At 40.2% G+C, this 27446-nt stretch overlaps 1 protein-coding gene across 8 annotated transcripts; it reads right to left on the bottom strand.

Moving 5' to 3' along the window:
- Positions 1-807: 807 nt before the first annotated feature.
- On the bottom strand, positions 808-27446 carry SRRM1 (serine and arginine repetitive matrix 1). Of its 8 annotated transcripts, XM_028738829.2 has the most exons (19): positions 27240-27444; positions 22291-22380; positions 21351-21473; positions 19001-19171; positions 17171-17283; positions 16458-16658; positions 15762-15950; positions 14788-14907; positions 12111-12382; positions 10919-10999; positions 10272-10358; positions 7865-8009; positions 7479-7520; positions 5656-5760; positions 4661-5119; positions 3399-3594; positions 2861-3043; positions 1653-1780; positions 808-1072 (listed from the first exon to the last, which is right to left on the bottom strand). In XM_028738829.2, the coding sequence occupies exons 1-18, from the start codon at positions 27258-27260 to the stop codon at positions 1676-1678; spliced, it is 2703 nt and encodes a 900-aa protein (XP_028594662.2). In that variant the 5' UTR covers positions 27261-27444; the 3' UTR covers positions 808-1072; positions 1653-1675. The 8 variants fall into 8 exon arrangements, with proteins under 8 accessions (XP_028594662.2, XP_028594661.2, XP_028594665.2 ...); XM_028738828.2 differs by having other exon boundaries at positions 808-1780; XM_028738832.2 differs by lacking the exon at positions 1653-1780.

Below are 27446 nucleotides of genomic sequence, written 5' to 3'. Positions count from 1 at the left end.
ATGCCGGCTCTACATTTTCATCTATACATTTCCAGTTGTGAATGGAACTGGTATACTAGAGATCAAAGTGTAGCACAGCCAGAAGACGAGCAGGAGGTGGTGAAGAAAGGACTGCCAAGTGGCTCTGTGCAATGATCTCCAGGTTTGGGCATAGCTTAGAAGAAGAAAGCCAGAACGCCTGGCTCCCCACTCTCCTAGATCAGTGTTTAATGCGAATTTGAAGCCTCTTTACCCAGGCAGCGTAATAAATGGTAGTAGAAACAAGGATGTGTTTTAATGAAAGGAAAATGGCAGAGCTATGGTAATAGAGAAGTGATGGGGTGGGGAAGAGTCTGAACGAACTCTCTTCAAGAACTCTTCCTACCTGTGAATTTTTAAAAAGTGGCATGTTTCTAGCTCTGCTTGTTGTGAAGACTGGATAAAGAAATTCTGTTCATGGAAAATGGTATGCATCTGAAGGCACCCCTCTGTTAGAAGGGCAATACCCACACTCACGGGAACTCTAGTGCTCTAGACCAGAGGCAGCATCTGCAAAAGGCTCCATTGCATGAAGGCAAAATGGTGCTGGGCCCTTCAGAGATTTCCCCTATCATTCCTGGCCACAGGCTCTGCTGGCTGTGTCTGATGGGAGTTGGGAGTGCAGCAACATTTGGAGAGCCACAGGTTCCCCATCCCTGCACTTTAGGACCTTCGGGGAAGTTTTTAGCTCAGTGAACAAGATTAGAATCACACACTTTTCTGCAAAATAAGCAAATTTGTTTACTTGAATTTTGAGTGGGGAGAAATTACATACATAAATCACCAAGATCCTTTAAATTTAGAAATTTATTTTGTTTAATCCACAAGCTTTATAATAGCTTTAGTTTTTTAAAAAAACAAAAAAACCCCAGTGAGAACATGACAATATCCAAAGTTCAGGCCCTTCAGGCTTTCAGAGATCACAGCTCTGAAAGTTTCACACTATTCCAAAGGACCGCAACAAGACCAAAAAAAAACTATGAATGGGGCAACAACAACATTTCACAGAACAAAACTGTATGCCAAACTCTGCTGAGATTGCCGATTATGGAAACTAATTTAAAAAGAAAACAAAGAGGGAGGGGGCGGGAAAGAGAAAAAACAACAACAAATTAAATTCCAGCATTCCAGATAAACATCATTATAAAACCCACTGGCAAGAGCAGCAGGTTACCATGTAGACACCGTCCTCAAATACTAATCCCGGTTTTAAGCATAGACAATACAGGCAAACAGAGAAATCTGAGAATTTGCAAGTGTTTCTATGCAATTTCTTTGATAACTGAACAGACCACAAATGGCCTAGGGCAAGAAATCAGATTAGAAACTCCATAAGCATTTGTACAACGGCATTTTAGAGGAACTGTGGGATCTGTAAGCTTCATTTTAAAACCCTTGAAGGGAAGGGGAGGGAGAGAATTCCTTACTGCATAAGAAAATTCTAGTGAAACCATGTCAACTGTTGAAGGAGGTCACTAGTACACCGTGAATGCTTTTTTGTAATGAAGATCCATGCCTTTTTTTAAACATGAACTTCAACCTAGCAATTATTACAACCAATGTTAAAGTCTAAAGCTCAAACACATTTTAGCAATTTGAAATTGAAGTCTGAGTACAAACCAAACAAAATGTACATTATATCAAATGCTGCTTCAGCCTAAGATGGCGGAGACGCTTGCGCCTTCCTCATTGACCTCAGAGCCTTCTCACGCAGATGCTTTTCCAAGTCATCCAGGTTATCTTCTGCTTCACTCTCAGTCTCCTTAACGCAATGGAAAGTCAGCAATTACTTCTATAGTCACAGAATATGAGCCTGAATTAGATTTGGCCAAAGAGCAGAAACTTGCATGATACAAACAGCAAAATTCCTAGGTTTTTAGACTAACACTATCAACATTAGGAATTCTAGTTTGAGACACTGGAGCTATATATAAAATGGAAAGAGGTATTAATAAGTATCACACTTCAGCAGATTTTGGTGAAGCACAATCTTTTTTGCTTATTGCCTTTAAAACAGGGACGGAGGACCTCTGACCTACCAGATGTCGTAGGGCTACAATTCCCAAAATCCCTGACAATTGGCTATGTTGACCAGGACTAAGAGCAAGAGTTCCACAACATCTTGAATGTCACAGGCTCTCCACCTCTGCCTTACAAAGGTCAAACAAGCATGGCTTCATTCTCATGGTACAGAGCCCCACGGTGTATTACTAGGCCTTGCCTGCATTCTGGTGTGCCTCTAGCAAGGATGCCAAACAACCTCCCTCCATTCTGTACTGCTAGTATGAAAACATGCCATCTCCTTCCCTGGGACAGCAGCTACGCTTGCTGGGAAGATCATAGGTTCCTCCTTTCCAGGTTCTCTCATCACAGCTTCCATCTTATGTTTTATATATGAACTTATGTTTTATATCAGCATGTTTCAATACTGACAACAGAGAGAGAGAGAGTAGATGGACAGTAGTGAAAGGAAGCCTGAGAACAGCAGCTAAAGCCCCAGCCTTGGTCTCTTCAGTTGCTGGCCCTTTTCCATGTAAGAGCCTCACACAGGCCAGAACTATGCCTCCTGAAGACAAAGGTTCTCAGGGTGCCAAATACGGCAAAAAGCTGATCCCATCCAAGACCACAGCCTGCAAATGCCTGGAGTACACAGCTCGTGGGTATATTCAAACAAAGGTATTCTTGAACCGTACAAGGAAGAATGCAAGCTTTGTGTGCCATTCTATAATAGTTTGTAATCTGATTCCTGAACCCTTAATATTTGAACAATTGCCAGTCAGTTTCCAACCCATCACATTTAATATAGAAAAGTGGTTTATAAATGTTTTGAACAAATATTCACCTTTTGGGGCTCCATATTTTTCTCCTGGTCTTCCTGTGCAGACGTGGTAAAAACAGTCATTGCAGCAGCAACTGCAGCCTTCTCTTTCTTATGCTTCTTATGCTTCTTGTGCTTTTTATCCTTTTTATGCTTCTTATCCTTCTTTTTCTTCTTCTTCTTGCTACCCCCTTCCTGATCAGAATTCTGTAACGTTAAGCAAATTGTTTTGTGAGTGTTCGCTTTGCTCTATTTATGGAAAGGTGGCATATAAATGTTTTAAATAATGTGAATTTGAACATACACCACAAAGCAATACACTCCTAGACAACTCCCTGACAATGATCACTTGCCTGTGTACTGGCAAAAATACAAGCTTTCGCGTTTGAAATTAAAGCAGTAGGAATCCAGTAATAAAAGTAATGGTCAGTCTAGCTTGGTAGAGATTCACAGCTGCATTAGACCCAGCAAACATTGTTTCGGTCAGCGTAAGAGGATGGTTGATTAAGCCACATGCATGAATCGAGAGGTGGCCATCACAGTTGCACTGGAAGATACATACCCTTACTGGTGATGGACTTGGTGTAGGACTTTTAGCCTTCTTTGCAGGTGCTGGTGGCGACCAGTGAGCAGAAGGCGATCGAGATCGAGCAGGAGATGGAGGCACTGGATGTTTCTTGGGAGGTGGCTCAGGAGATCCTGAAACAGACCTGGATGAAGATCCCCTTCTCACAGAATGTGGACTTGGTGTGGAAACCCTTAGGAAAAGAAAATAAATAAATCTTGATTTCCATGCTAAGAATGATGCAATTCAATTGAATATGCAAATACACAAGTTTAGTTTAAATGTTCTCTAAGTGCAGACTTTATCCTACAACTGAAACTTCAAGACCCCTTTCCATTTTTCCGAGATATATCCTTTCATTGCTTTCCAAATGAAATCGCTTTTTAATGTTTATTACAGCTCTAAAACAATTCATTTGAATTTTAAGGTCACAACCAATTTGTACATTTTTATCTCATGTGGACAGAGGTCCCTTGTGACATCTGTATGGTCTGTAGGATTCAAAAAAAACAACAAAATACTGAAATGGTACATAAATATATGTACATAATAAATCATGATCTTTCCCAGAGCGATACTCTTAAATCAAAACTATATTGTTTTGACAGCTGAAATTTTTTTCTTATGTTGGTTAAAATTGAATAAAGATTTATTTTTAAAACTATCAATATTTAGTCAAACTTTTATGTGCCCTTTAAATAACCTCCAAGTTTTCATTTCTTTTCTTTTTTTAAATTCCAGTATATTAAATTTACTCCATTACTCTAATTATTCATTTTGTTATTTGCTCTTATACCAGAGGTTCTTGGAGTCCCCCCCCCCCATTTTTTTGTCACCAAGGTATGGTCAGAAACCAACATATTCCCATCCATGTTTTAATATTTGACTGGAATCAAGTATGCTACACTCGACTGTAGGATCCATTAAGAATTTATATTCTTTTAAAGATTTTGTTACAAATAAATAACCACCGATGGAACAGATTATAGAAATGCGCTGTATCCAACAGGAGTCAGTCCGAGAAGATCTACTCAAATTAACAAACATAGCCAACTTAAGTCCATTAATTTCAATGGGTCTTCTCCAGTGTTCTGTCGTAAAATTTCACGTCTAAGTCCTATCAAACAAGTTGGTATTTGGTAGGGAAATTACGCAATACACCTCAGGGTTGGTAATATTCTCAGACATTCCTTAGTGGCCTATCCGAACTGCTTTTCAAATATCAAAAGCAGCCCTTTGGCTGCCAATGAATTGCTTACTTCTTAGACTTTTTCGGCTCTGGGGTTCTCGAGACTCTTCTGATGGGCCTGGTGCTCGGCGATGGGGAATGCCTCCGCTGGGGAGAAGATGAAGGTCCCCGGCGCAGCAGCGGGGGACTTGCAGAGGGACGGGAAGGCCTAGGCTGTGGCGAAGGAGAATGCCGTTTGTTCTGCAGAGGGGAACGGGCTTCGCGGTTGGACCTGCTGGGCGGAGATCCTTTCCTGTGCTTGGAAGATATTGATGGCGAGCGTCTCTTTGGGGGTGGAGAACTTCTTTGTTTTGGTGGTGGTGAACGGGAGACTCTAAGCTTAGGCTGAGGAGAAGGAGATGCCCTTCGTTTGGGAGGAGGAGAAGCCGTCCTTCTCTTTGGAGGGGGTGAAGGAGAGTATCTTCTTTGTATTGGAGGAGAGTATCTTCTGGGTGTGGGGGAGTGCCGGCGAGGTGGTGGTGATGGAGACCTTAGGAACAAATATGCAAAGTCATTTAAGGGGTACATGAAGGTGTTTCCAAATAATAATAGATAACTGTGTGCACACGGTTTTACTTCGCTATAATTGCCTGTAAATGCCACTGCATAATTAGAAAGCAATACCTCCTGCTATTTATACAATTTTTCTAAATGTTCTATAACATTTTCACTATCTTTTTTTATTTAAATATGCCTATTGAAATAATCTTTGTAAACCACTGTTCCATTCACAAACAGATACCATTGGATGTCATCTGTAACCTTTAATTGTGATCTTATTTATAGCCTGTTTCGGCTGTATTTATTGTTTTAATCTTTTATAAACTTTATTGAATCCATTGGGAAGTTAAAAGTTTAAACTAAAGTAAATATATAAATACCTTAAGAAGCATCAATAGTTTCATTGCCAATTTCAAAATAATTAATATTGATGCCGCTATCAAATGTTGATGAAAGGCCATTTCTAAGTTAACAACACACTTTTTATAGAGATGTGTGTTTCATAAGGTAAGTAGCAAGTATTACCTTCGGCGTGGTAATGAAGGTGACCTCCGCCGTCTTGGAGGAGGGGCAGGGGAAGGAGAGCGCCGTCTTCTGGTAGGCAGTGGCGATGGACTGCGCCTCCTCCTACTAAAGGAAGGAGAGAGGGAAGGGGCTCAAGACAGATCCTAGAGAAAGAAGCATATGCACAATAGCCTATGTACAAAGTAGCTTACTGCTGGTCAAGGCAACATCACCCTGCCCTTCAGCTATAATCCCTTTAACAATTGTTGCCACTCAACCATCGGGCTCTTATTAGTCATATTAGTGGTAGCCAGCAAGCACAGAGGACAGGGCTTAAACAAAGCCACATGCCTAGCCTCCTGGGATCACCAGGCAAGTTTTTTTTTAAAAAAAGAAAAGAGGATGGAACTAACAACTAGCATAGCCATTTTTGAGCAGACAGGCTAGCAAATTTGTGTGTCTTTGGGGACACACTTTCAATGCTGCTGTAAGGTGACATAGACAGTATGTTCTGCTACTCTCAGGCCCTCTTTCCTCCAACTATGATTCATTTAATTTACAATATAATCCTGTTGTGTTGCTCACGAGAGCAGTGTGTGTGTATGAAAAGCAACAACGCTGACTGATCCACCACATGCTAGTATGCCAACACCAATGCAATTCCCTCAAGGAGCAAAACTGCACTGGCAAAACAGTGACAGACCTTCAACTTAAATGATTCCCTTCCAGGGACAGATATCACAGGTACAGAAGCAACGAGAAGCCTGTTTAGGTGACAACTGAAGTGCATTTAAGCAGGCTTGTCCAAGATTTTAGCTCAGCTCAGTTTCAATATGCATATAAATTTAATGTTATATTGGCCTGCAGCACTTTCCCTTCAAAGGCATATGGTGGAAGTGATAGAGAATTCACTTGCAAGTCACTTGTGCCACTTTTTTTCCTCCACAACCTAGGATCCTCTGATCACCACAAAGGTACATAGTTGGCAACATCCCAAAGTACCCACGTTTCATGGGGGGGAAATTACCTAGCTTTCTAAGAGACTTGGGGTGTCTGTAATATTAGAGCAAAGTGAAGCAAAACAAAAAATAAAATAAAATTGTACAAAAATAATCCTCAAATACAAGTACACAATGTTGTGATGAATTGGGGTTTCTTTTGTAACTAGAAGTTTATAACAATGCAGAAGCTGATGTAATCAAAACAGAAACAATCCACTTTCAGTTTTACAGTCTATCCTAAACAAATACTAAAAAAACAACCCTGAATGCAACCTTTTTAATAACATCATACACTGCTGCTTTCCGCGATGCAGTAAACTCTTTTTTTAAAAAATTAAATAAACTCTATTTTAACTACTTCTGAATATCTATTTGGGAAACACCAAATGTGCATTGCTAGACTGTCATCTTGTTTTATTATCCCATTTTTGTAACTTTATTCTATTTTTCATTTCCTTCATAGCTGAATTTGTGGCAGAGGTGATCAAAGCAGACTTAGGAAAGACTAAGGTGCACCCGGCTCCCTCCTCCTCCACCACCTCCCACAGGCTTAGCATCCCCCCCCCCCGCTTTATTTTTTACATGGTGGGCCTATGTTAAAGATACAATAAGTACTGCCTGCAATATGTTACAGTGCTGCTTTGAATTGTTTTTATTTGATTAATGGAAGCCACACTGGGCTCCTTTCTGGAACAGTGTGTTATAAATTTGAAATTAATAATAATAATAATAATAATAATAATAATAATAATAATAATAGTAGTAGTAGTAGTAGTAAATACAACCTTTCTAAAAAGCCCTTCAAGACTTAATCCTAATTAGCAGATCAACCTGCTAACTGACCTTTTAACAATTGGCAACTGCCACCTCTTTCCCATCTGCATCCTGACAGCAGTGGAGGGGAGGGAAAAAAATTGAGAAGTCAAACATCCCCCAGAGTTACTTGCTAGGATGAATTAGCAATTCTTAGCCCCAAGAAGCTCCCATTAAGAATCCTAATGATAAAAATGAGCCAAAAGTCATTAAAGTAAGTGAAACAACAGAAACAACATCGCTAACATGAAACATTAACATATTCATGTTCTGAGTTTGGGATAGGTGCTAAATTTAGTTCTGACTGCAGAAAATGCAAAAGCAAAACAAGCTCCAAATGATATAATAAGGTGCTCAGAAAACAATGGCACATGGACTGCTAGAAGTAAACGCCAGTATAAAACAAAGGAAGTTACCGAGGGGAAGAATCTTTCTGCCACTTTCGTGGAGATGGAGAAGGGCTACGGGAATGCGAGTGTCGCCGGCGTCTACCCACTTCACCATTCTTTACATTTGACTTTTTTGGCCTTTCTTCTTCAGATGATGACGATGAACCAGAATCTGTAAGAAAATGAAAGACTCTTGTTTCTAAAATGCAACACAATAATGACTTTAGAATTAATGATATTATTTTTAAATGACTCTATATAAAGCAGCTAAATTCCGCTAATTTTTCTTTCACAACTTTTTCAATAACCAGTTTAAAAGGAAATCAAACTCTGTGAATAAACCCCTTAAGAATAAAAAAATCAAAATGCAGCAAACTTCTGTAGAATAATTATTAGCAGCTTTACAAATCAATCTGTGCAATTATGTATCTGTGGCTGATTAAAGAGTTTGAAAAAAACAATCTTATGGATTCTGTTTTCAAACATCCTCTCTGCATGGATTCCCAACTCCACTCACATGGCTGTCCTTCTAAAACTGGCATGTTAAGAGATATTAGGAACCAGAAGTAATCTAAGCTATAAGTATTATATGCTAGCAGGCTTCTCTTAAGTTCCCATTCAGTTCACACATAAAGCCTACTTTTATAAGCAACCAGGTGCTATTAGCTCCCAAGGGCAGTGAGCCAACAGTTTTTAAGGATGTGAAAGGAAAAGATTAAATTATTTCAATATAATTTCAATATAGGGCCATACCCATGAGCAATGCAAGCAGAGAGGGAAACACTGTCATCTGGTTAAGATGTAACAATCTCATTCTAACCAACCATGGCTTATTAGTTCTAAAATGAGCACTGAAGCAATGCACTCCCTTTGTGCTTCAAATGAAAGCCTTCTTCTGAACTGGGAAACCCAGTTATATGCTGTGTGAGAGGAGGTAGGGGGGAGCATATGTCCACAGCGCTCAAACTAATAAATCAGTGTTTTACTATGATATTGCTGCATCTGCCTATAGCTGATACATTAGCCCAAAATACACTTTTCAAATGCCTACTGAAAGATCTCCAAGGAAACAAAAAAATGCCATACTAATACTCAACTCGTCACAGAATGGGATAAGGCACTCTCTTGAGCCATTAAAGGCAAACATCAAATACCTTACACCAACTCCAACAAACCACCTACAACTCTCTAGGAAAGTGCACCTCATATTTTTTAAGAACCAATGATTTAAGAAATAATAAGCCTGAGGTACAGGAGTGGAGGTGCCTGTGGCCCTCCAGAGGTTGCTGGAAATTTGAGTGCCGTAATACCGTATTTACTCGAATCTAATGCTCACCTTTTCTGGCCAAATTACATTGCAAAAATTAAGGTGCACATTAGATTCAATGGCACATTTACAAGCAAATACTTTTGTTGGTTTCAATAATCTGAAAATTGAGGTGTGCATTAAATTGAGGTGTGAGTAAATGTGGTATCTGGAGGGCCACAGGTACACTACCGCTGCAGTCCTACATCTGTGAATTTTGTGTACTTAGCTATCTTCCCCACAGATGCCACTCTCTGTTCTAGCATGGGCCTTTTCTCAGCAATAGAAAATTGCACCTCACCCCTACCCCTAAAAACTGCAATGTTCTACAGAGCAAAAGTTTATAGGGTTAAAAGCCAGCCTCTTAAATAGAGTCTATGAAGGCTACCACTAATTTCAAATTGCATGAGCTGGTAACAAATATTAAAGGGCTGGGGGATGGTCAGCCTGCAGGCTGAATTTGGCCGGCTAGCCTCTCTTTTGAGGAAGCCATGGCCAACCACACAGCACCTGACATTATACTGTATATGACATCAGGTGTGCAGCAGGTAAGGGTGGGGCTTCAAAGGGTCAATTAGGATTTCAAAGTGAGCTTCCAGTTTTTCCTTTCCATCAGCAGTTGGGAGGGTGGTAGTGTGCCTTGCTCAGAGAGGGGAAAGCAGTTTCCCTCCCAGCACTACTCTTTGAAGCTCCAGACACCAGAGGCTCAGAGCAGTTTGGGGCTGTCTGAAAGCCCTTCTCCAGCTGTTTGGAATCTTTGAAGTCCTGACAATTGGGGCTTTAAAGCATAGCACCACCTGTTGTTACTATGGCATCAGGTGATTGACAGGTAGGCAGCCCCACCTATCAAACTGGGCATGCCACAAGTGGGGAGATAAAGTTCTGGCCCACTGGTCAGAAAAGGTTCCCCACCCCTGAAATACTGGATAGAACCAGAACAGTCCACATAAAGAAATCCAAGTGACTTAGCCAAATTATAGGTTTGCAATAGAAGCCATTTATAACAACTCATATTAGGACATTATTTTTTGTACACTTACTTGGGAAGAGGCCCCAATAAACAAGAGGGAGCTTATTTCCAAGTATACATTACAAGGATTCAGTCTGCAAAACTATAAAATACCGTACCAGATGAAGACTGCTGGTTCTGCCTTCTATACTGCCGTCTTTGTTGCACAGAATCTGCAGCTGCCATTTTACCACCTTTGTCTTCTTCTGAAAAGTGTGCAAATTAAAAGAAAAACACATTGAAATATTATATTTACAAGTGTGTTTCATAGGAAGTGTTTTTATACTATGTCAGACCATTGGTCCATCCAGAACTGTCTACACTGACCGGCAGTGGCTCTCCAGTATCTCCCTACCTAGGGGTGCCAGCAACTGAACCTGGGACTTTTCTCATGCAAGGCAGGTGCTCTACCACAGAGCTTTAGCTCTCCCTCTGTTAACAGTAACAATATGGAATACATTTCATATTCACAGAGCTCAATCTCAGGGCTCTTTCTTAAGACATGGTTCTTTTACAGTGCTTTGGATGTCAAGAGAGTCTACAGATGATTATGTTTGAACTGCTGTTGCTTTTTCACTCTTTTGGTTATTTTTGCTACATTTTATAGTGTTCTTAAATGGTTAGCCTTATTTTAATGAGGCATCTTCACATAAAACGGTACACACGGGCACCTAATGCACCAAAGTCACACAAACCACTCCCAATATCACAGAATCTCAAAATAACTCCGTATTAAAAATGTAAAGACATAAATTGAGGAGCTCACCCGATTCTGACAATTCTACTTTTCTAGGTTTCGGTGCTGGTGAGGGAGATTCCCTTTTTTCAATACTTTTACGTTTGGGTGCTGAAAAGAAACAAATAAACAGAATTCTGAGGAAGAGCCAGGAAAATATTGGGTATATATATTGTAACTTATACAGTAGTGTTAAGTGTCCTAGGAGCCTTCACAAAGCCTATGTGATTCACGCCCGCCCCCCAAACACCATTCTGGTGCAGATCCAGATTCAACTCTAGGAAAGTCACTATCTTTCAGCCTAAACTACCGTATAGGAGTTGCTGCAAGGATGAAATGAGATAAAACTGCAAACAGTCCCAAGCCCCTAGGACAGGGCAGGTAAGACACTCAAATTTAAAAACAAGCCCCAAAACTTGTCAGATAAATCTTTGTTAGTGCTCCCTGTAAACAGAATCAGAGAGAGGGAGAGCGTATAAAATGCTCCAACCACATCCATTGTGCTGTAATTTGAAATCTTACATCTGAGGCCACCACCATTATAGGCTAATCTACAATGATTGTATTTTTAAAAATCTTCTAACGGTGGCATTTTTAAACGTAAGTGTGGTATAGTACAAGCAAATGAACTGTTACTTAGCCTTTGAAACAGTTACTAAACACTGCCAGCCTGCCACTGAACTCAATTCTCCAAAAGAAGCAACTGAGGTTGATCCCTGTGCTCAACCCACTCATGCAGGTAGCTGCCCAAGCAAAAGGACATATTCCACAGAAGTGTTTTCCTTATATCTAGGAGCACAGAAGTGATGTCATGTGAAATGCTGCTATTGGCTGCTACTGGTCTGTGTGTCAGATAGTCCTTACAGCAACAAAACCTAAATGTACTTGTCTAGCATGGTATCTCCTTCAGCTCACTTTTGATCTACATGTGTGGCAATTGTATTGTGCTTAACTTACAGATGTACCTGGCCAGCAATACATGAAGTTTACTGCCTGCCTCTTCTGGCTGTCTAGCCTAGGGGACTGGTTTTGGGCTGGAGAATAAAACACAGATGGCCCCCTAACATTTTAGTATTTATTATCTATCTCTTTCTCCACAACCTTTCCACTTTAGACAGGCAGGCGTCTAAGACACTCCACTCATTAGCTACTAAAGAGCTATACGAAGCCCCATACACACAATTAGAGTGGCTTGTAAAAAATTTAATTTACTTCTCTGTACCTGAAGTTCTACTGGGAGAAACTGAGCCTCGGCCTTTTCTTGCACGGTTCGATTGCTGAGGCGTCGGAGATCGGCGGGGCTTTGGGGGTGGAGTTAGGGGTGGGGAAGGGCGGTGCCTTCGCCTAGGAGGACTTGCTGAAGGTGACAGTCTACGTGTCTTACGAGGAGGGCTGGAGACAACTCTCTTAGGTGGTTTCTTTGGTGGAGATCGGGAACGTGAAGAGGAGGAAGAGGAACTACTTCCTGACAAAGATGCTGACGATCGTCTCCTCCTGTAAAATTCAAGTTGACATCAAGTATTCTCTGACTAATCATTATAAGACACTGTAACCAATCTGCATTGTCCTGCTTTCTCAAAGATCTTACTAGCTTCTACTACGATATTTCCACAATCAGTTGAATAGCACTTTCAATTTAACACATCCAGCAGACCTAACTTAGTAGTTAGTGATGGGAAAGGTTTCAAGTGGTTTAGGAGTTGGATGGTCTAGAAGTATTCTATTTAAAGGACTGAATTACATGGACTCTTTCATTTAAGAAACTTGTCTCAAAAAAGCCCAATGCAAGGGGATTAAAAAATGTTCTTTCATGTTTGGAAAAACCATCAGTATTGAGAGTTAAATCAGTCAAGTTTCTTTCAGGTTACACTTTAAAGCAGGGCCTCTAGAATTCTGCGGCACAATTTGTGGTCAGTTCTGTTGCTATCATGTACCTGCTGACTCCACCTTTGGCTGCAGAATTCCTGAGAACCTGAAAAAAAGAAACCCTACCCTGAGCAATTTAGTCTTTGGAAGTGATATCACAAAGCTAAACAACTACACTTGTGTTAAATTTTCAAAAGTTTTTCTAAAGTCCAAGTGCTCAGTATCCAGTCACAAAATTTGCAAAGCAATATTCAAATGTCAGTTTGTCTGTGCACATAACTTTTTGCAACATAATGGCATCCTATGAAAAGAATAGCAATGAAGTGAGTGTATGTTAATTCTTTAGGAGCAATGCTTTCAAACGGCATTCTGTAGGAAACGGGGGCTCTTCCCAAATAGGCATTTGGGATGCTACTACACAACTTCCCTGGAATGCACATTGTCAGGTGTACCTGCTATTCATGCAGTGGTGACAGGGTCCAACAGGTCTGGTCAGTGCCCAACATAAATTATGTGCCCTAAAACATGTCCCAGAATCCTCTGCAAATGCACAGAATTCCATGAAAGAAAAATGGCGGACAAGTTACTGTGAAACAAGCTCCCCCATGTTTTAGGATGTTTAGTTACAGTCTGTGGAAAGCAAAGGCTTCTTAGGAGGGTAAATCTTATCAAGAAATGGTATAAAAGTAAAGACATCTGTCCTATTTGAATCCTAAAACATTTTACTTTTACAACTGACAACCCGTACACTGACTCTTTGAAAGTAGTCTTAAAAATAGTTCAGAAAGAAATACACTTTCTAGGAGACTGGTGGAACGCTCTCTCACAAGAGACCAGGGCCCTGTGGGATTTGACATCTTTCTGCAGGGCCTGCAAGACGGAGCTGATCCACAAGGCCTTTAGTCAGGGTTCAGTCCGATTCTTTTCTTTCTGTAGAAGAACAAGTATTAAAGAGGCCTCCTAGCCCGCTCACAGGTCCCTTATAAGACCAGTGGTAACAGCTGGCCCAGGAGACTATTAAAAGGTAAAGGTACCCCTGCCCGTACGGGCCAGTCGTGTCCGACTCTAGGGTTGTGCACCCATCTCACTTAAGAGGCCGGGGGCCAGTGCTGTCCAGAGACACTTCCGGGTCACGTGGCCAGCGTGACAAAGCTGCATCTGGCGAGCCAGCGCAGCACACAGAAACGCCGTTTATCTTCCCGCCAGTAAGCGGTCCCTATTTATCTACTTGCACCCGGGGGTGCTTTCGAACTGCTAGGTTGGCAGGCGCTGGGACCAAGCAACGGGAGCGCACCCCGCCGCGGGGATTCGAACCGCCGACCTTTCGATCGGCAAGTCCTAGGCACTGAGGCTTTTTACCCACAGCGCCACCCGCGTCCCCGGGAGAATATTAACCACTCTCAATTTTACCCGTGGACTGCCATCTGTCCAGATTTTAATTTGTTCTGAACTAATTTTAAGATGTATTTTAATCAATTGATTGCCTGTTTTTATGTTCTTTGTACACTGTGTTAGTTTGGTGATGTTCGCTGCCCTGAGCCCTGCTCCGGCCGGGGTACAAATTATTATTATTATTATTGTTGTTGTTGTTGTTGTTGTTGTTATTATTATTATTGTTGTTATTATTATTATTATCATCATCATCTTGTCATCTTGTCAACCTATGCTGAGCACTGGATATATTATTTAAAAAGACAGGCCATGGAGAATTGTAGAAATGACAGCGTTCAGTTTCCCTTGATAACAACTTTCATGGTACTTTATTTATTTATCTCTTCCTACTGAGGAAGTCAGGATGTAGACAAAAGAGTCTCTTATTTTTATTCAAGTCTCTTATTTCTCTGTATATCTTTCGTCCTGAACACAAAGAGGAAAGTATTTCATGACCAGTTTCAGACCAAATAGGAGACTGTTTCTGACTCTCATCTCCCTAGATTGAAGGTGGGGGGGGATGAACTGAAGCAACTAAAACATTACTATTGCTACATCCCTTAAATACAGGTGAACCTTGCTTCTAAATTAGAGCCTCTTACCGTCTCACAGGAGATCTACTCCTTCTGTGTCTGGGTGGAGGTGGAATGCGTCTTGGCGGGGTTCTTCTCCGAGGAGATGGGCGTCGTCTTGGGCTCGGCCGCCTTCTTGGTGAGTAAGACCTATCAATTCATGAAAATTCAGATACTAAATTTATTGATTTACAAGGCCAAATCTTTGCCAACTCTCCAACTGAAGGGAGTTCCTTATCAGTGGAGCCACTCTCACTTAGTATATTGCTGCTATAAAACCTGGAGCAGGACTGGCCTTCTGTTTTGTCTCAGTGTAACAGGAAGATTGCAAACACCTGTGTAATTACCTGGCCACACACTGCCATTTACCCCTCTGGAAGCAGCACCCTTGCTGCTTTCTTGCTGCAGGAAAGCTGACAACAGATACCTGAATGCTCAATGGTGAGAAAGGGTCCTTCCTCAAAGCTAAGCATTCTACTGAGATGGGCATGGAGAATGCCTGTGCCACTGCAGTACTGATGCAACAATATATAACAGTTTATTATTCCTAAGGTTAAAGTAGTATTTGGTGCAGTAAAGGAGGAGGAGCTCTTCACATCTATGTCAGTCAAAATGTCTTTCTCCAGAAGCACCCAGCATGCCCTGGAAAGTCTCAGTACATGGGCCACAGAAGACCTATCGAGAGCTGAAGGAGACCAGTGTGTGTAAGCAGCAAAGCAATTGCTCTCTGTGTCCTGTACTAGCCCTGCATGGATAACTATCAAGTCCTAATTCATATTTACAAGAGTGGGGGCTGTTTTGACATGGTGTGATCACAGGCTGTTCCCATGACCACACACATGAAGAAACAACATGGAATGGTCCAAACTCTAAGAAATGATAAGAGGACAATGAGGAGGAGGAATGCTTTACCATTTTTTCATCCGAACTGGATGAGGTAGATGTGACTTAAAAAGAACACATATGCTGCCCAGCAGGGCAAAAACACCTTCCAACCCTCTAACCTGGATCGTGATCTATGACGCCGTCTTGGTCTTGAATGAGATGCAGAGCGTGAGCGAGACTTTGACCTTGACTTGGATCGAGAAGGAGTCCTTTGACGATTCTTTTCCTTTTCCTTCTTTGAAATTCTTTCTGGAGATGGCTCCTTGGTATCTGGCACAGGCTCAATTTTGGGGACTTTCAAAATATCACTGTTGAAATACATTTTGAAGATTAAACCAGAGATTACAATTGGAGGGGGGGACGGACTTTAGATAATTTAAGGGTGCAATCTGCAACACTTAACAGACGCATGGCAGGTAATTCTAGAAGACACCCTTTCTGTTAGCTAAGAATTCTGAACCAAAACAGTATGTCCAGTGTTCTATGAAGAAGAGATTTGTTTAAGGCACTTGCACGCCAAAAGCATCAACTCCCGATTGGTAGATTATGCCTCAGACAAAGCTCCTGGCACCTTCCATTCCCATGTTCAACCTTACATTTTCACATTTCTGTAGTATTGTTAGGTTATGTCCAACATGTATTCAAAAAGTAATGAAAGCAAACCAGAATGATGAACAAAAAAAAACTAAATAAAATTGGTGTAGAATTACAGCTTTCTGAATTATATTCACTACTCCACATGACATCGAATATCACGTTTCAGAGTAATATGAGAACAAAACTAGAAAGGAAAACTTCTCAGCAAGTAGATATACCTAGTAGATGTGGCCTCCTGGATCAATGTTTCTTTTATTTTGATTGAAGGTTCTGGCTCAGGAGTCTCTTCTTTCTTTTCTGGTGCAGGAGTAACACTACGACTCTTTGTTTTATGGTGTGGGGATCGGGAATGGCTGTGTTTTCTCTCTTTCCTGATAGGGGATGAGCGTCTTCTAGGGGAAGGAGACCTTGATTTGCGCCTAGGACAAAGTCAATTTATATTCAAGTTTCTTGTGGAATTTGAAAAATATATTAATATCCAATCCAATTATCCTTCTCACTCTTGCTACCTGCTTATAATTTAACTTTGCTCTCTGAAACAGCATTTATATACTGTCACTTTCATTTCAAGTAATAAACCCATCTTTTTTTTATTCTTCTTGCGTGTGAGCTTCTGGTGAGCGCAAGGTTGAGGGTAAACGTTTATTAGTAACAAATGCACACATTATAGCTCTAGCAAAAAGATCCTGAAGATCTCAGCTTAATATTGGGAGTTTGCATAGATGATACATGGGCCATGGACACAAATGTAGGTTCAAATGTACACCTTTTGCACTGTTAACTGGGAAAAATAAAATGCTTTAGCCAGAGCATTTAGACTTCAAATACTAAAAGATTCCCAAGAAAATTTAACTAATAGAGCTGCTCTACCACAGCTTCAACACATGCAAGAGTCATTTGGAAAAGCAACACACACACATTTAAGTAATACCTTCTAGGACTTCGGGATCTGTCCCTCTTTTCTCTATTTTCTTTATCTTCCTTGTCTCTCTTATCCTTGTCTTCATCTTGTTTCTTCATGGAAGCCAATTTTTCCTGTTCAATCTGAAATAAACATTAATGTGCCCTTAATTCAGAAGCATGGGCTGAGAAGAAAATGTTGAATCCACTGAAAGAATAAATATTAACACCATACACATGGATAGTGTTCTTTATTTAGTGTGTTCTGAATGCTTCAAATGCATTATCTTGTCTTTACAACCACCCAATAAGGTAACCAAATATTTTCCTCAAAATGCAGAAGCAAGTGGCTTGTCTAAAGTCATCTGGTGAGGTCAAAGCAAAAACAAACAAAAAACTGGTCTGGAGACTTGTGAATTCATTGTTCTATGAATAAGCCGCTATGCTACTTTAGCTCAGGTACATTTACATCAAGAATAACACAGAGTTGAACAAATGCATTCAAACCTGGAGGCTCAAAGAGGAAAACCACTAAGACAAATTACACAATGACATGAACATGAGCAGAGAGTGAAGTGTCTCTGCCACTCAGTAGATTACTGGAAGCCATAGTTAAAACTGGCTGGTTAGGCATGGTAAGTGGATAGGTGCTAACTTTGAAACCCCACACCAACCATAAACTCTCATAATGCTAAACTGAATTAGTATATCAAATATTAAAATCACTTGTACAAGCCCAACTTCTGGTGTACTTTATTTCTAGAGTCACCTGATAATTAATATGCTGCTACTATGATGTAAAACATTTAAGGCACTAACAGGATAGAATAGACTGCACACACTTTGTTCTGCGTTTGGGGAAAACAGCTGACAATGGTAGGACAGTGGAAGGACAACTTATTTACAATCAAGATCAGACACTGTAAAACGCTGATTTATTATTCCAAACACTTGGGGTAGCAGAACTTGAGCTTTTAATGCCTTCAGAAAACTGAAGATAGATATAATGTGATGAGCCATGCCACACTATGAACCTGAGAAGGGTGTTTGCCATTGTTGCTCTTTCTAAATAGTTAAATACCATGCAATTCTGGGAGCTAAAAATAAGTGCCTTGAGTGCAGAAACTCAAAAAGGAGTCATTCTTCAGAGTAGAAGTGAGCACGACACCAAGTCCACAACTTTCACCGAGGTTATGTTCTGGGCATCACACCTAAATCCAAAGTCATGTCTAGTCAAAACACAATGGGTTCAATGATTCAAATACATTTTCCCCAGAACCCTGCCCCATTTTTATTATTATTTGCCATGCACATAAAGCTGACTACTGCACACAAGTTAAATGTGCATAGGTTGTGGGCTTACTGTACACAGCAGATGATTTGACCACCTTTTTGCGGGGAATACCAATTATGTGTACAAATCAATACCATGTTCACATTTCCACACGTGATCTTTCGTACTCACATCTTTAATAAAACAAACACTCACAAGAACTCATCTTTCTGTAAAAGGAAATAACTGTTCACCATGTAACAGAGTTGGTGAACTGAACAGTTTTAAACTTGTACTGATTATTGTATTAATATTACACTTAGGCTGCAATTCTAACCCAGCTTACCTGGGAGTAAGCCCAACTAAATTCAAAAGAACTTACTTATGAGTAGTTATCGTTAGGGCTCTCACTCTTAATATCTAGAGTTAACACAGTTTCTGTTCAATTCCTGTTTTTGTTCAAGCCCTGCTTTTGATTTAGAAAATTCTCAATTTACGTAAGATGCTCTGTGGTTTGTCCAGAGACATTTTACAAGTTCATATTTGAATAGGGATTTGAACCCATCAACTAGCATTGCTGAAATTTACCTGTCTCTGTTTTATTTCTTCTTTCTTCAGCTCCAGGAAAGCAGATGGAATACCAGCAATGTTTTCTTGTGCACTTAACAGTAGTGGCCACAGTTCTCCCATGAACTCTCTAGCATTTTTCCCATTCAAGAACCCAGTCAGGTTGATTTGCATCATTTTGGAATCTGGATTCTGCAAAGAGATGTGACAGGAAGAAATACAGGTTATTTGAAAAAACCAAACTCAGATAAGTCATTTTAATTTTCACAATCTTCTACCATGGGGCTACAGTATATTAAACTCATTACTAGTTTTAAAAACTTGCCCTAAAAGTTGCTCAGTAACATAGCCCTAACAGTTTACCAATTTTCTCTCGTCATACCATTTACATTCAAAATGGCCTGTTAATCCTTTGTGGATTTCATACGCATTTTGGTCTCTGCAGCCGCTACAGCTGTGGGGCATGAATTTAGTATAGCAGCATCATAATAGTTAATATAAGTTTCTTTGTAGTTACCTTTCTAAACATCCTTCCCCAATAGACTTTGGTACTGCTGCTTGAAAATCTTTTGTTTTGTTTTGGTTTTGCTTACTGTGATCCGTACAATGGACAGAAGCTGTACATTTATTTAACATTACAGAATCATCTACAATAACCCTGCTGTGTCCTGCTGTGAAAACTGAACAAAAGTTTATGCATGCATTCTCTTACTTTCATCAGCAAACTAGACTAAGCCTTCACTGACACGTTTATGGAATGAAAGCTGCCATATCTGGTTTTTATGACATTTATGCAATGTCCACAAAGGATTAAGAGGTCAAGTTTGGCTCACAGTATAAGTGGGCACTTTATTTCTAACATTGTTGGTCAAAGCAACAAGGTCCATATAACAAGCACAGCTCAACAGCACAAAGCAAGTACAGATTCCAGGTGTCTTCAGTTTCTTCTTGGAACTTTGGGGGGTTTGGAATCGCCAAGTCCCCTGTAGAGAAAGATGTTCCCTTGGCTTGCTTCCGACTCCCTACTGCAACTCAACCACCTTGAGTTTAATGTTATATCATTTATCTAAATTGCAAAAGACGAACAAGCAATAATGAGTACACAACCACAAAAAGGAAAAAAAATATTTTTTTTAATTCTAAAGTTTAAATCATGCTTTGTACAAAGGGGAACTAAAACTGAATATCTAGGTTTTATTACACTAATACATGTTAGCAAGCTACTTCCCATTATACATTCTTACTTTATTTAGCTGATCCCTTAAATTTTCCTCCCCAGTTACGATTTCTATGCAAGTACATAAACAATTCCAAATATGGCTGTTTTAACAAATAAAATCTTACATTCAAAACACACCATGACCTTTTTTTAAAACAGCAATACCTTTCTCAGTTGAAATGTCAACTGTTCAGTCAAATCATAAAGATGAATTCTTTGGAAGAAAGATTGAGCATAATGTATATTAGCACAAGAGCATTTCTGCCATTAGTTCAGAGAAAATACTGTACTGACTCTTGGGATGCAGTGGCAGATTGTTTAAGATAAAAGACTGAGTTTATCATGAACTCAGTTTCATTTTTGAAGTTCATGTTACACAACTGGTAACTGTTTAGCTGTATTCCAGTGGTGCAATTCAGTTCCATTAACTTAACTAATTTCAGTGGAAGGTGGCTTACACTTATAAGGTTTTGTCTTTAGCAACCTGAAGCATATTTTTACTGTAATTAATATATCACCCCTCCATCCCTACTGAACACAGCCATAGTTCTATACAGAGTAGGTCTCCACTGAACGCCTCTTACCAATTTAGAACTGCACCTTATGCTTTACATTTAATCTGATCTAATTCACAACAATTTCAAGAGCAGTGTAAAGCTTTGCCCAATGGCTTTCTGCTGGATGCTTTGTCAGTCTTTGGTTCGGCCACTTTACACAACTCACCTCCAAACACACACTGCATCATCAAGGGAGTTGGTCAGAGCGACATTGGACACTCACTCTGCTGTGACCTAATAAGGTGATGGTGCTATACTTCAGACGCAAGGAATAACTTCCATTTTGGTTCAGGCCTTTTAAATCATAAATCACATCATCATTAGAAAATTGCTGTCAAAGTAGCTTAACACGTAACAGCAAAATCAACACAGTAAGTCTGATTTTTCACCTGAGTAGTTTTGCAAACTATGCACCTTCACTAAAACTGTCAACCTTAACAAAATGTTTTACAAGTTGAATTTATTCACAATATACATTGTAACAAAACCCCTCCTAATTCCATCAACTGTTTTTGATAGAAAAAAATCAGTTTTGGCAGAATAATAATGCAATACATTTACAAATGTGTAAATACAACCACAGCAAAATTATTACCTTCACTTCCAACTGGTTGAATATAAATTCAATTACTACATCATCTTCAAATCCAAGGATTTCCGTTACTCTTTTTGTTATCCATGGCTTGATTACTTCCAGGTTTACTTTGCTCATGTCCACCTACATTGATCAACCAAAAACATGAATTATATTTAATGCTAACATTTCTTTTGTTCAGTCACTTAGGACTTCTGGTCTCCAACTAGCAGTCAAATACCACAAGTTTTTCATGCCATAGCAATGCACACAAGCACAGCAAGCAATAGCAGGGATTGCACACATTAGTTTTCTAGTTTATCAGTAGAAGGTATTAGCTTGATACTTCATTGAAACAGAGCATTCTCTATCACTTTAAAGTATCACTGAAGCACCACCATATGGTCAACCATATGCCTGAATTCAAGCTGCTGATGAAAAGGAAGAATCAGGAGTGCACTTAAAGAGTGTGTTCCTGATGCTTCTTCATTTTAGTTTTGCCGTGACATTTTTTGTGCCTCGTGCCACTTAGAACATCAGGTGTGGGACAAGTGGACACGGACTGCCCAAAACGGCTTGGGCCCACTAGTGATCTAACAAAGCTAGTGGCAGCCCCCGTTTTCCTGAGAAACCATGATTTAAAGACTGGTTGAAATGGTTTATTCAACAGCGAATTTGTCTTTGGACTCCAGGCATGAAACTATTCAGAGTTCTTTGCAATGGGGTGGAAGCCTTGACTGAAAAATGACACAACTTCGTGTTTGTATCCCAACATAAATTCTCCATTAGCTTTAAAAACTTATTCTATTTAAAGTGCAAGACAACAAATTATTCTTAATGCTCTATTAGCTTTAGCTCAGTTAGTTAAATTCAAAAAGCATCTTCTGTATTTATTAAGGTTTTTTTTTTTTTTTTTTTTAGAATTCCATATCACTCTCCAAATACAACAAACTGAACATACTTTCTTTTCTAGGCATTCTGCAAATTTCAGTTGCTTTAGTAGCTTCTTCTGTTTGTTGCTGAAGCGGTTGTCCTGTTCTGCGCTAGTTCCCTGCAAGAATAAAACAACTGAGTAAATTTTAAATACAGTTAACTAATTTAATAAAATACAGTTAACTAATTTAACTAATCAAAGATATTTCTCGATGCTAACTTATTGAGGGCCACAGGTTTATCATCTTTGCTGTAAGATTTACTACCATCCACAACTCAATTCTCAACAGCAGAAGAATGGCATTAAACCTTAAAATGCCCCAACAATTCTACAATCTCCACATGCAATCCTACATGCCACAAACTTTAGAAAACTGTATAGCTGCCAAGCAATCTCTCAAATAATTTCCAGCCAACATTAGAAAGCAACTTAAAAATATTTCACATCACTAGCTTTTAAAATATCTTAAGACTATAAATAGGATTTGAGAGGTGAGCTATCAAGAAATGGGGATTCAAGCTTCATATGAATTACTCAGAAGGTTAACATCATTCAATGCTGATATTTTATATATAGAAAATGGAAGCAGCAGGAGGAGATGGGATAGTTTGCCACATTCCTAATAAAAGAGAAACCTGTTAATGGACTAATTCAGAAACCTGTTAATGGACCAATTCACTATGACAGAAAGCTGACCAAAAAGAGAAATCCCATTATCACTGGGCCTTATCTTTCTTGCACCATATGTTCTGACAGTAACCATGTCCTATTGGGATCACATACACCCTTTAAAGTGTACAAAGATACAGGGAAACATCCAGTATTATTCTTAGTTTTAGCACATGTCCACTGATTTCAATGGGTCTCTTCACTCATGGTTCGTTTCAAAATGCCTTGTTAAACATTAGAAAATAGATTTTACTGATACCACATTTTAAAAAAAGAATTGGCACTGGGTACTTTTCCATTCATTATAATAGGATCCCTTAGTAAATAAAATGCAATAAAAACAACCTGAAGGGGATGAGGAAAGAGATGAAGAACCACAATACAACTGGCCACATGCTAACAAGTATGTACATGGAGTATGAAGCGGTTCAGCCTTTACAAATATTTCCAATAACTGCTATGATTTACAGCAACCCCAATGGTTTGGTGGGTGGGAGGGTTAAAAACTGAGTTTTGTATCCAGTGTTAGGTCATACTCAGAACCATTTAAATTAATGGAAATCTTAGGTCAGTTAATTTCAATGAATCTACACTCAGCAAAACTTAGCTGGTTACAAACCACAGTCCAATTATTTTGCAGACCACAGAAGCTAACAACACTTGCATGCATGCCTTTAAAAGCTATATGCAGGACAGGTATCTGTTGAAAAACTCTAATTCAGAGAGTAGATGTTTTATTACAATGTGGTTAGATAACATAAAAGCTGGCTGCTTATTATTCCCTCTCTTGGAACAGAGCCACTACTATTACCAGGTGCTCTGGTATGTTGCTCTATGATTAGCAAAACGTATCTCAGACTAGGACATAAGGATTAATCGTTCACCAGTGACCATCTAGGTACCATGCAAATATTTTGTGCAATGCTAGGAGGTGTAGCCATCATCAAAAGAGTGCTTCGACCTTCCTTTTAACATTCTGGGTTTGCCTGAATTGTCAAACATAACAGGTCATAACATCCTGTCCAATCAGAAGATCAATTACAGCAGCAGAAAAATCCAAGGATTAAAAAAAAGATACTGGGCACAACACCAAATAGATATGGTTCCCAAAATTTCAAGGAAGCTCTTTATCAAACAAAATATGTAATCTTAATGAAACATGATAGGAAAAGCTTACAGTAGCTGGATTGGTGAGGAAGCTTTTCATTCACAAAATGTGCTCAAAAACATGTCACCTTCTGGAACTTTTTGGAATGTGTTTTCCATTTAAAAAGGAATTTTGTGCCTGCTCAAAGACTTTACAGATACAAGCTGTACAGTTCACATGTTATTTTTTAGAACTTAATGGGCACCCCAGCCCTAAGTGTTCCTAAGTTTCTACCACTATCATGCTTTCTTTAGAAAGCAAGAGCTATTTTCCTGATTCCTTGTGATATGATTTCCACTTTTTGTTAACCAAAAGTCTGGAACTCTATGTGTGGAGTTTCTTTTCAAAGGAAAAAGTATTCTAAAAAGCCCAGGGTGAAATGTTCCCAAGCATATTCACAATTCCTTTATTTTATGAATGAAATACTCTCTCACTAGTCCAGATACTGTGTAAATATATTTATTTATCTATTTCACAGGAGAGGCTATATTTTATGACTTATTTGTGAGGGAAAAGACTGGATGCAGCTGCAGGGCAATAGTTACCTGGCAACAAGGTCCATGCATATGTGACTCCTGTAGAACTTGAAAGTAACCACTATCAAATGACCCCATGATGCACTAAAAGACAGACTGCCACTTACACAACAAGAACACTGTTATGTAATACTGTATTTGATTATGGCAAAAGAATCAGTGGTCAAGTATCTGGTCAGTATGACAATATTTGATCAGACAACTGACTGACTCCTCAAACCTAGCACCAGAATGCCTTTAACACCTCAAAAAGTAGAACAAAAAAGTTTACTAGTAGAGACCAAGATTCCCTCCCCCAACACCATCTAAGGGCCATGTAAGAATATCACAAAGTCCAAAGAAAGTCAGTGAATAGTGTCGGCCTACGGACTGGGAATCTGGGGGAAAATTCCAACTCGGCCATGAAATTCACTGGCTGACATCTCTCAGCCTAAGCTGAGCTCACAGGGTTGTTGTCAGGATAAATGAACAGAGCAACACATGCCACCTTGAACTCTGTGGAATAAAGGCAAGATATAAATAAAATAATCATTATGATGATGTAGTATCAGAGCCTCTATAATGTACTGTAGAATGTATACAACAGTACCTTAGGGTCATTTTTTACTCTAGTTTATCAAGCTAGGGAGCAGGCATCAGTGCAGTTTGTCCACAAACTCATGCTGCCTTTACTACAGGTTGGTCACCTAACATTATGTAACAGGACTGCTGTTATACCCTAAGGCTAATGTTTTCAAAAGTTTCTGGGGACTTTTATAAAATTTCTTCATTTTTTGGAAATATTTATATACTGCTTTTCATCATATCAGATTTCAGGGTAGTGAGCCTTCAGGTGATTGGAATTTTTCTATAATAAGATGAGTCACTACTGATATGTTCCTGAAATTCAACTGCATGGAAGTGGTTTCACATTCAAAGGCTCTACTGCAATCAACCTGATATTGGAAGACTCTCCACAAATCTGAAAACAACTGATTTGGGTGCTTATTACACAAACCTTCCACTGCTCACCAAAAAGACAAACTAAAGCAAAAAAGTTTACCCCACACATTTGTATACTTGTGTTTTGTCTGTTCTCTTGCAACACAGGAATAACAGAAAAGGAACTCATCTGCTGCTGCATAGTGGAATTATCACTTGGATTTTAAGAAATGGACTTGCATTTTGGTCCCGAATCAAGATTAGGGATTTCCTCAGACTAAATATGTTAAAGTAGTGTTTTGTTACTACCAAAGTACCGTGCTTGTGTCTCTTAAATGAGTTCTGCACATGACATTCACAGATATCCCTTTCACTTCACATAATTTTTGGCCCTATTTCCACCATCCTCATTTAGATGCACGGTATTTCAATAAGCTTGTGAAAATTAGGTATGCAGATGTACATGTGTGTACAAGAAGCATCTACTCCTAGAAGAATTAGCAGAGACTACAGAGCAGGGATTTAGATTCAAGTAGGTAGCCGTGTTGGTCTGACGCAGTCAAAATTTATAAAAAAATTGTCCAGTAGCACCTTAGAGACCAACTAAGTTTGTTCTTGGTATAAGCTTTCGTGTGCATGCACACTTCTTCAGATCTGAAGAATGTACACGAAAGCTTATACCAAGAACAAACTTGGTTTCTAAGGTGCTACTGGACAATTTTTTTCTGTATTTCGAGAGCAGGGATGAGGAACTTGTGGCCCTACAAATGTTGTCAGACTGTAACTCCCATCAACCTCTGCCAGCATGGTCAACAGTCAAAAACGGTGGGAGCTGGAATCCAGCAACATCTGGAAAGCCGCTTGTTCTGCACCGCTAGTCCAGAGCAAAAAATGTACACATTCGTATCCTGTACTTAAATGTATACAGTGGTTTCCATATCTATCTTAACTCTTCCTATTTATGAGTCTAACAAAACAAGATCTATCTAGTCCACAAAAATAAAAAGTGCATAAAAAGCCCTCCAAAATCGACCGAACAAAAGCATGGTGGGCTTTGGGCGGGGAGGAAGGAGATGAGGGAGGTAAACGAGGGAATAGGCTGGATATTGGGCTTCAGAAACGTATTGACCAACCGTGTGTATCAGAATGAAAGGGACGATTCGTCCTCAAAGCTATTAATGGAGGAAGGGACGATTATTACTACCACCGAGAAGCAGGTTTAGGGTGCAGGTTTAGGGTGCATGTGGGATGAGTTAATTTAAAAGGTGCGCGGAGGCCCAGGCGCCTCGAGGCCCTTCGCTTCCTCCTTCCTGTGGGCGGGCGACGGCTTCGAGGCAGCGGAGACAAAAAGGAAAACCCACGAGAAGAACGACGCCTTCGGGGGCGGATGAGGAGGAATAAAGAGGCAGACAGAATGGACAAAAAAGGGGGGCCAGCGCGTGAGGAGGAAGAATCCCCCCTCCGTTCGCCCCCCACCTTCGCGTTTCTGCCTCGCGCTGGAAAGGAGCCGCGCGCCGCCGCCATTTTCTCCGCCTCGGCTCCACACACGGGGAGGGGAAGAGAAAGGGCCGGCCTGGCTCGCGTCAGGCGGGGGTCCGGGGACGGAGGGCACGGGCGACCCCCTACGCCGCCCTCCCTCCAGCCGCCGCCTCTTCCCCGTCCCTCCCGCCGCCGTTGCTTTTCACCCCGGCCTCAGCACTTACGCGGAAGAATCCCGCGTCCATCTTGACTCCTCCTGCCTGGCCGCAGAGAGCGCTGCTCCGTCTCCCGACATGCACCGCGCGGCAGAAGCGCGAGAGCCCGTCCTTCTCCGCTGCCCCCTCGCCCCCACCTCCTCTGGCTTAGTGAATCATCCTCCTTGCCGTCGCCGATCTCGTCACTTCGCGCGGGAATCAGGGGAGGGAAAGCGG

This window comes from Podarcis muralis, chromosome 7 (genome assembly GCF_964188315.1).
Source record: "Podarcis muralis chromosome 7, rPodMur119.hap1.1, whole genome shotgun sequence".
Classification (NCBI taxonomy): domain Eukaryota; kingdom Metazoa; phylum Chordata; class Lepidosauria; order Squamata; family Lacertidae; genus Podarcis; species Podarcis muralis.
This window is presented reverse-complemented; position numbering and strand designations above follow the sequence as displayed.

Bases quoted from the DNA above. Each gene is read 5' to 3' on its own strand.
- SRRM1 (XM_028738828.2), bottom strand. From the start codon at position 27,260: ATGGACGCGGGATTCTTCCGC. The intron at 11,000-12,110 runs GTACAGAGAAGT...GTTTCTTTTCAG, and splicing joins TTCTCCCAGTAGAACTTCAG to CACCCAAACGTAAAAGTATT. The intron at 3,595-4,660 runs GTAAGCAATTCA...TCTTTTCCTAAG, and splicing joins GAGCCGAAAAAGTCTAAGAA to GGTTTCCACACCAAGTCCAC.